This window comes from Oryctolagus cuniculus, chromosome 8 (genome assembly GCF_051225735.1).
Source record: "Oryctolagus cuniculus isolate XC-2025 breed Fujian yellow rabbit chromosome 8, ASM5122573v1, whole genome shotgun sequence".
NCBI lineage: Eukaryota > Metazoa > Chordata > Mammalia > Lagomorpha > Leporidae > Oryctolagus > Oryctolagus cuniculus.
The window spans coordinates 50,927,999-50,937,974 of record NC_142874.1 but is presented as its reverse complement, the minus strand read 5'-3'; the positions used below and the strand labels follow the sequence as shown (position 1 = coordinate 50,937,974).

Genomic DNA, 9,976 nt, shown 5'->3' with positions numbered 1-9,976 from the left:
ACTCTTATAACACGGGCATACATACGCTTTTATTCTCACCTGATTTTTTTTTTAAATTCTCCTCCCACTTTTCAAACAGCCTATAAATTTTCAATACGATACGAAAGCTCACTTCCGGAGATATTTTCTAGAGGCCTGATGAAACAAACCTCTACCCATATTGATTCTCGCTAAGTGCCTGCCGCCGCCAGTTCGGCCCTCACTTTAATAACTACCTCGCAAGAGACAAGCATTTAAGCCCTCGAAGGCGTCTGGGCAGTGAACGACTTCTCAGAGCTTCCCTATCTCCCCAAATGCTCTTCTCAGGATTCCAGATATGCTGATTCCCAGATTCTACCTAAGTAGCGCTTCCTCGAATTTTCGCAAGTAACCTGACTGGAACAACCTACAGAGAACAGCCGGTGGTAACCCAAGAGCCGCCGCCACCAACGCTGTGCGCACCGGGAAGACCGCCTGTGACTGGACACACGCTCTCCAGTGACGCGGGCGCTGCGGCCCGACGCGGCTGGAGGCGACCGCGCCTGCGTGCTGGCGAGGGGCGGGGCGAGGGGGCGGTCCGAGCGCAGCCGGGAAGCAGCCTGTGAGTTGCGGCGGCAGAGGGGTGGTGGGGAGGGAGGGAGGGCGGGAGGAGCGGAGAGCGGTGGAGGGGCGGGCCTTTCCAGTCGCCCCCTGCGTTCCTCACTTCCTGTTTGCCGCGCCTTCTGAATCCGGGTCAAGGGTCTTCGCCTCTCTGCACTCTGACTGCTCCCGGCACCCTCCGTGACAGCGCCTACTGACTCAGCCCGGGACCAGTGTCTTTTCTCGGCCTGCTGGAGCCTGGACGCCCGTACCTGCCCCAGATCGAGGAGGCGCGCTTCCTCCACCTACCGGCTCGAAGCCCCGGGCCCTGAGCGACCGCCGGGGGGCCGCACTGGCCCCTCCGCGCCGATGCTGAGCGAGACTGCGGGCCCGGGGCGGCGGCGGAGTTCGGGCCTCTGGCGCCGTAGGCCAGCCGTGGGTAGGGTCGGTTCCTAGGCGCCCCCGATTCGCCGTTCCTGCCTCGGCTTGGATGGATCCTCCTGCCCGATAAATGTGGCTGCTGAGGCGGCGGTGGCGGTGGCCAGTCCAGCTGCTGCTGCGCTCCCAGTTCGCCTCGGCCGCGGCCCTCTCCCGTGCTATCTTGGGGCTACCGCCGCCCGCTTCTTATCCCCCGGCCCTGTCCCGTGGTGACAATGGACAAGATCCTGGAGGGCCTGGTGAGTTCTTCGCACCCACTGCCTGTGAAGAGGGTGATTGTGCGAAAGGTGGTGGAATCGGCGGAGCATTGGCTAGATGAAGCGCAGTGCGAGGCCATGTTTGACCTCACGACCCGGCTCATCCTGGAGGGCCAGGACCCGTTCCAGCGGCAGGTGGGGCACCAGGTGCTGGAGGCCTACGCACGATACCACCGGCCGGAGTTCGAGTCCTTCTTCAACAAGACGTTCGTCCTGGGCCTCCTCCAGCAGGGCTACCACTCGCTGGACCGGAAGGACGTAGCCATCCTGGACTACATTCACAACGGCCTGAAGCTGATCATGAGCTGCCCGTCGGTGCTGGACCTGTTCAGCCTGCTGCAGGTGGAGGTGTTGCGGATGGTCTGTGAGAGGCCGGAGCCGCCGCTCTGTGCCCGACTCAGTGACCTTTTGACCGACTTCGTGCAATGCATCCCCAAAGGGAAATTGTCCATCACGTTCTGTCAGCAACTGGTTCGAACGATAGGCCACTTCCAGTGCGTGTCCAGCCAGGAGAAAGAGCTGCGAGAATATGTCTCCCAGGTGACGAAAGTGAGTAACTTGCTGCAAAACATCTGGAAGGCTGAGCCCTCCACACTGCTGCCTTCCCTGCAAGAAATTTTTGCAAGCATCTCTTCCACAGGTAAGGGTCGGTGTATTTCAACAGACTGTCCCCTGGAAATTAAGTGGGTGTCTCTTCGCGCGCTCTCTCTCTCTCTCTCTCTCTCACACACAGATTGTGTTTCCTGCACACAATCTGAACCGGAAACCAGATCCTAATGCCCTCGTTCAAAATTTTATTCCCATCTACTACCTTCTAAAGGATGTCACTTTGTACCCTAAAATCAGGCAGCGTTCTTACTTTAAAGGTTGAGAACATCCAGGCCTGAGGCCTTTGGCAGTACAAGTTGCCCACGTACCCAGCCTCTCCTTAAGTTATGGAATGCTTTGAGGATGACAGTGACCGAATGAGGCTTCTAGTCATTAGTGACTCATGGATAGCATAGTGTTTACCATGTTATTATTATAAGTGACCCTTTCATCTTGTCGTCATAAGTTTTTTCTATGTTTTTAGTTCCCACATCTTAAAATTCTGGATCGTGCAGTTTGTTTAATTACTGGATTATCCAAGTTAACCATGCAGTTTTTAAATATTGGCATTTTTCTGTCTACAGTCTGAGAGAAGGGATATGATAAAATGAGAGAAGGCAAAGAATGAAGTAGATGTGTTTTGTGCCAGTGAGCTGCATTCTCAGCAATCGGGGAAAAGTCAAGTGACATTTGACTAGAAAATGATTACTTACTCGCCATACAGTTTTACTTGTGCAGCTATATTCTTCACTGTGCCTTAGAGCTGTAGGTTGTGAGATAGTAGGTCCAGAATCATGTTTATTTCCACTCTACGTGGTACAACCATTCACCCGGATTACACCACCATTGGGGACTCCCTGAGTGTTTGAAAATGAACTTTTGAAGAAAATGTCCTCCTTTTATCTTAAGAACCAGAAATAAGGGTGGTGTTTTAACCAGCATCATACTTTCTGATGAATTTAGTACAATTATAAAAGAAGTACCAACTGCATTTGTAGTATCTGAGTTGAGTCTATTTTTTTAATAATTTACAATTTTATTTATGTTGTCTCTGGTAGCAAACCTGTTAAGTTTTCCCCCAACTTTTGTTCTGGAGTGGTACAAATGCCCATCTTGAATTTGTTTAATTTTTAGTTTAAGCAAAGTTTTCCTAAAATTCATCTTAATCATTACTTCAAGAGTTTTTATAAAAAAAATCTTGCTTAGAGCAATTTAATGACTACTGTAATAGTTTTAAATTAGTTTTGTGAGTCTGGAATGGGAATTGAAATGGTTCCTTGCATGTCTTTTCTGACTATTGCTTTGCAAATGAATATTTTAGCACAATATTTAGCACGTAATAATGTTAATTCAAAAAATAGCTTAGGGACTAAATATGGCAATAGTGTATAACAATTTGTATTTCAGTGTTCTGTCTATAGAATGAGTGATCCTTGCTGTTCATTCTTAATCTCATTTTTGTCTCGCATTCCTGGTATATTAGAGTCTACCCATGAGGTGTAGTGTAACATCTGCTTCCTGATTTACATTATTTGATTCTAGTAAAGTATTGTTCTTTAAATTATTTCATGTAAACCTTCATGCCATATTCCTTTTCCTTTCTAATTTAAAAAACAGATGCATCATTTGAACCTTCTGTAGCATTGGCAAGTCTTGTGCAGCATATTCCTCTTCAGATGATTACAGTTCTCATCAGGAGTCTTACTACGGATCCAAATGTAAAAGATGCAAGTATGACCCAAGCTCTTTGCAGGTACTTCTTTGAGACACTATAGATGGTATTGTAGATTTGGAAAGAAGGGAACATTTTGTTTTCTGAGTAGTAAAAAACTTAGAAAAATGTTAAAGTTGAAATCATGAAATCAAAATTAATGGAAATTATTTACCTTCATGTATCCCTGACAGGCATCCCAATAATTCAGACGTCCATTCCAGTTCAACATTTTTTTAAGATTTATTTATTTATATTTGAAAGCAGAGATACAGAGAGGAGAGAGAGAGAGATCTTCCATCCATTGCTTCACTCCCCAAATGGTTGCGACAGCTGGAGCTGTGCCAGGCTGAAGCCAGGAGTCAGGAGCTTCTTCCTGGTCTTTCACATAGGTGCAGAGGCCCAAGGGTTTGGGCCATCTTCCACTGCTTTTCCAGGTACTTTAGCAGGGAGCTGGATCAGAACTGGAACAGCTGGGACTAGAACTGGCGCCTATATGGGATACCGATACTGCAGGTGGAGGCTTAGCCTTCTACGCCACAGCACTTCAACTTTTTTTAAAACCAAAAACATACATGCATCACTTATTGTCAAGTCAGAAGTTGGCTGGATTTCAATATATTTCACCAGTTTCTTTGCTCATTTTTGTTTCTTGCAACCTGTTTCTTCACTTTGGATTTATTTTTGTTGTTTTGTTATTTTTTTTCCTAGCTAAGTACCTATCGTACTTTCTCTTTAAACTTTGCTCATTGAATAATATACTCTTTTTTTTTTTTTTTTTTTTTTTTTTGACTGGCAAAGTGGACAGTGAGAGAGAGACAGAGAGAAAGGTCTTCGTTTGCCGTTGATTCACCCTCCAAAGGCCGCCACGGCCGGTGCGCTGCGGCTGCTGCACCGCGCTGATCCGATGGCAGGAGCCAGATGCTTCTCCTGGTCTCCCATGGGGTGCAGGGCCCAAAGACTTGGGCCATCCTCCACTGCACTCCCGGGCCACAGCAGAGAGCTGGGCTGGAAGAGGGGCAACCGGGACAGAATCTGGCGCCCCGACCGGGACTAGAACCTGGTGTGTTGGCGCTGCCAGGCGGAGGATTAGCCTAGTGAGCCGCGGCGCCGGCCCCCTTTAGTGTTAAATAGATGATTTGGCAAGATACAGAATTCTAATTTGATAACCATTTTCTCTTAGCACTTTGAAAATAATACCACATTATCTTTGGGAATCTATTGTTGCTGATAGAAAGTCTGCTATTAATCTGATTATCATTGCTTTATGAATAATCAGGCTTTTCTGGTAACTTTTATGTGTTTCTCATTATCCTTAATGTTTTATAGTTTCATTCTTATGTTCTCGATGTAATCCTAATATTATTTGTCTTTCCCGGCACTTTTACAGGTTCATTCTATCATTCATTCATTTATTCAAATCAAATCACATTTACTTAACACATAACAGGAATGCCAAAGCAGAGTTCAAAACATCTTTGAACAAACTGTTAAAAATATCTGCTCTCATGGGCTTGCTTTCTAGTTGGGCAGGCAGCCAGTAACTGGTAATATATTCATTGGTTCCAACATGCATCCTAATTTCAAAGATGTTAAAGTATGGAAATGCCCAGTCATTAGTGCCATAGTTACATTAGCACAAATTAAGCTAATTATGCATCTTAAAATTTGCTTTGTTTTAGAAAATGTCATAAATATGACAAGTAATTTAATATGTTAGATAGTGATAACTGATTTTGAAAGAAGACAAGAAAGGGAATAGGTTATAGGAGAATGGTTTGCAGTTGTAAAAAAGATGGCTGAGGAAGGCTTCATTGAAGTGACTGAGTTTAAAACATGAAAGAGATGAGGAAGTGAATATGTGGATATCTAAGGGGAAAGAGTATCAATGTAGAGGGTCCATAGTTTATGATGGCTTCACAATTTTTCAAGTTTATCATGGTCTAAAAATAATAAACATTCAGTAGAAACAATACTTTGAATTTTTACCTTTTCTCGGGCCAAAAATTTCTAGTACAGTACTCAAAATGCTGGGCAGAGGCAATCACACAATCACAAGAGTAAATAACCAATACTGTAGTATTTCTAAGCTGGGATATTAGGTAAGTTAGGCATGTTAAATGTGTATTTTGGCCGGCGCTGTGGCTCACTAGGCTAATCCTCCGCCTTGCGGCGCCGGCACACCAGGTTCTAGTCCCGGTCGGGGCACCGGATTCTGTCCCGGTTGCCCCTCTTCCAGGTCAGCTCTCTGCTGTGGCCCGGGAGTGCAGTGGAGGATGGCCCAAATCCTTGGGCCCTGCACCCCATGGGAGACCAGGATAAGTACCTGGCTCTTGCCATCAGATCAGCGCAGTGTGCCAGCCGCAGCGTGCCGGCCGCGGCAGCCATTGGAGGGTGAACCAACGGCAAAAGGAAGACCTTTCTCTCTGTCTCTCTCTCTCACTGTCCACTCTGCCTGTCAAAAAAATAAATGTGTATTTTAACTTACTGTGGATTTATTGGAATGAAACCCCATTATAAGTTGAGAAGCATCTGTATTACCTGTTAACTCCATAATCCATCTATATACCCATCTATATATCTTACTCTTTCTGTTGCATTTCCTTATTTCAGTGACTAAATTTTTCTAACTCAGCTTTTCCTGTTTATCTGTTCTTATTTCATGTCAACTTGGTTTTGTTTTTTAATTTTTCTCATTTTTTTTCTGTGTGTGTGTGCCCACGCATGAATGCATAAGCACATAAAGTATGTTAAGGTAGAATATAAAGATTTGGAATAAACTTATTTCTGCACTCGTTATAAAATTATAGTCATAGATAACATAGAACTAAAGTGCTTATGTTGGGTTCTCAGAAAGCTACATATGTACCAATTCTGTATAACACAAACTATAGAGACTTTGATTTTCTCTACCTTCTCCCCTTTTCACTCTAGTGCCTAAAAATACCATTCTCTTTGAAGTCTTTCTTCTTAAATTAGTTAAATTGAATCCATTTAACTAATAATTTTTACTTCCAATTTCTAATGGCTCATTTCCTCTTTAACTTCCAGAGATTTTTGAAAATGCATTAAGATTTGAGAAGAATCTGTAAATACTGTTCCTGTCGTGTTACTTCTGTCCTTGTACTGCCTTTAATTTGTGGTGGTCCCCCTGCTGTATTTGGTGGTCTATATTTTTATTCTCATCTTTTTGATACCTGTATTTTTTCTTGAAATTCTAGTCCTATGACACCATTGCTATTAGGATTTTCTTCCTATGTCTGTTCCTTTTATTTTCTTCCTTCCCTTTATCTTGCTAATTTATCTGTTCTATAAGTGGTTGATTTCCAAGTCTTTGTGTAAAATTCTTATTCGTTTACCTTTTTTTTTTAAGAACTTTTAAAAAGATTTTTTTGAAAGGCATAGTAACAGAGAGAGGGAAAGACAGATAATGAGCGATCTTCCATCTGCTGGTTCACTCCCCCAAAAGGCTTCAACAACCAATCCTGGGCCAGATAGAAACCTCAGGAGCCTAGAACTCCATCCAGGTGTCCCATGTGGGAGTCAAGGATCCAAGTACTTGGTCGATCTTACAGTTTTCCCAGGTACAGCAGGGAGCTACATCAGAAGTGGAGTAGCTAAGACTTGAACCAGCACTCTGATGTGGGGTGCTGGCATCATAAGTGGCAGCTTAGCCTGCTGGGCTACAAGCTGGCCTTCTCATATACTTTTACAAACACTCTTAACCATCTCCGCATAATAAAACTCAATTCTATGTCCTGTTTGGCAGCAGTGTTCTTTTGTCAGTATAACTGTAATAGCATTAAAATCTTTATCTTTGGGATAAATATGTCATAAGGTATATTTTCCTTTTAGGGCTATAGATTTCACCACTGAAATTAAAAAGTATTTGGTCCATTGCCTCCATTGCATAGGTAATAAGGATAAATATCCCTTATCCAAAATGCTTGTGGCCAGAAATGTTTCAGATTTCAGAGTTTTTCAGATTTCATAATATTTTCATAGACTTTACTGTTGATACAAGATCTAAAGTATTCCAAAATTTTAAACTTTTTGGGTGTCATGCTGATGCTCAAAATTTTGAAATTTTGAATGATCACCTATAATAGCATTTTTCTTTACATGTGATAAGTCATTTAATACTTACTACCACCCTTTGAGGAAAGTACTATTATTGCCCTCATCTTATATTTGAGGGAATTGTGATAGGTTAGAGGTTAAATAATTCCTCAAGCTCAGTCAGGTTAGTAAATGTGGAATTATTATTTGAACTTAAGTCTGACTATAGAGTTACATAGTATGTAGTCATTAATGAGAAAACAAATCCAGAGTAGTCAAATTTCTTAGGATTACTGTGAGAATTAGAATTTATCTTAACATCCTAATGTTGGTTTTTATGTTTTTGTTTTTACTGTTATTAACAGTGTACTCCCACCATATGCTTCTCCGTGCTCTGTACTTCCCCACACACAGTACTTGTGCTGTCACATTCTGTAATCCAAAGAAATGCAAGTATATACACCATATAGGTAACATTGAAGTATGAAATTGGCCAGGTGTTAAGGAAATGGGCTGCATAAGCATTTACTAAAAGAGAAAGTTGATCCTCAGCTCCAGTTGCTTGTTGCCGTGAGGAAATAGAATTTATGCTTGCTTGATCCTGTGTTTCAAAAGAAGCCTGAAATCCAGTTTTCTCTAAAATTTCCCAAATTTAAAACATTCCAGTAAATAAAATTGAAGCCCACAAACAGCCATGTAATAGCAAAAGTTGGTTTTGTTTTCCACAAACTACAACCAAATCTATTTTGTTGCCTTTCATAATATAATCAGTTTTAATGTTACAGTTTTAAAGTTGCATGCAGTTTTTAGCTAAAAAAAGAAATTTGATTTTGTACAAAGTTCTTGGCACTATGTTAAGTGCTGAGAATCCAAAGATGTAAGAAAAAAAACAAACAAGGTTGCTGCTCTTAAGCTACTGTTTAATGGAGGAGACAACACTTTGAAGTACATAGATGACAACTATAATTAAATGTTCCCTAAATAGTAAGAAATTAAATCAGTATATCAAGGTTGGTTACCGATATGTGATAGATAAGTTTTTATGGTAGCTAACCATGAAAGTAATTTTACAATGCCTATACCTAAGATTTGAGCATATTCAAGCCTAATCAAATTGAATCAGAACTGGAACATAATTAAAGTATAGCAAAAAACATTCTATTGTAAGCCAAAAGGGCTTAGCCAAATACTAGTATTCACAATTTGGTATTTGTGTGACCATTGACAAATTTCCTAACTTTTCTTTTCAATTTGAGGTTAGAAATTGTATCTTTTATATTCTCGGCACATAGCAATGTACCTGCTATATAATACATGCTGTATATATTTGTGTATATATATAAAACAAATATTTGATAAAAAGCTTTTATCTTAGTCTATTTGGGCTGCTGTAACATATACTTTTGGTCAGGTAATTTATAAACAGCAGACATTTATTTCTCACTGTCTGAAAGCTGGGAAGTCTTAAGCTCAAAATACAAGCTGATTCCAGTGAAAATCTATTCTGATTAGATACTACCCTTTGTGAGTCTTCACATGATAGAAAGGACATACTTGCTTCAACCACTTTATAAGGGCAGTAATCACATTCATGAGAATTCTGTCCTGATGACATATTCATCTCCCAGAGGTTGCCCCCTCTTAATAGCAACACATTTCAAATTAAAATTCAACACATGAGTTTTTAAGGAACATATTCAGGCTATAACAGTTTCTAATTTGTGTAATAACTTCTAATTTGAAGTTTATTTAAGGTCGGTGAGGAGATCGGTACCCATGGGATAAAGAGTAGAGGCTTATGAGGTGGAAAGTCAGAAATGAGTAGAGGATAAAGGAAAGGGGCCAACTAAGTAATTAGGGATAATGAAGAGCCATGGCCAAGTGGCTGACCTTTTTTTTTTTTTTTTTAATTATTATTATTTATTTATTTGAAAGAGTTACAAGAGGTAGAATCAGAGAGTGAGAGGTCTTCCATCTGCTGGTTCACCCCCCAAATGGATGCAAAGCCAGAGCTGAGCCAGTCTGAAGCCAGGAGCTTCCTTTGGGTCTCCCACATAGGTGCAGGGGCCCAAGGACTTGGGCCATCCTCCACTGCTTTCCCAGGTGCACTAGCAGGAAGCTGGAGTGGAGCAGCCAGGACTCAAGCCAGCAGAGCTCATATTACTTTGGATTTATTCCATTAAACTGACTGTTGTTCAGGAAGAAAAGCACTCAATGCAAAATGAGGCCATTAGCATATTTTCACATGCGGTACCTTTTTATATATAGGGAGTTTCTTTTTGTTGTCTTTGAAAGAGGCAGATACTTGTTGCACAGTTCAAAATATAGCCTTTTTAAAACAGTGAATTTCATGATAAACTATACT

General features: G+C 41.8%; 1 protein-coding gene across 1 annotated transcript in view; it reads left to right on the top strand.

The window, feature by feature from the left end:
• The first annotated feature begins 637 nt into the window (after nucleotides 1-637).
• USP38 (ubiquitin specific peptidase 38) overlaps nucleotides 638-9,976 on the top strand; it is a 36,411-nt gene continuing 27,072 nt past the window's right edge. Inside the window, exons 1-2 of the mRNA XM_002716936.6 lie at nucleotides 638-1,893; nucleotides 3,459-3,594. Of these exons, the coding sequence (XP_002716982.1) occupies nucleotides 1,212-1,893; nucleotides 3,459-3,594 (818 nt within the window). The 5' untranslated portion in view covers nucleotides 638-1,211. The remainder of the gene's footprint in view (nucleotides 1,894-3,458; nucleotides 3,595-9,976) is intronic.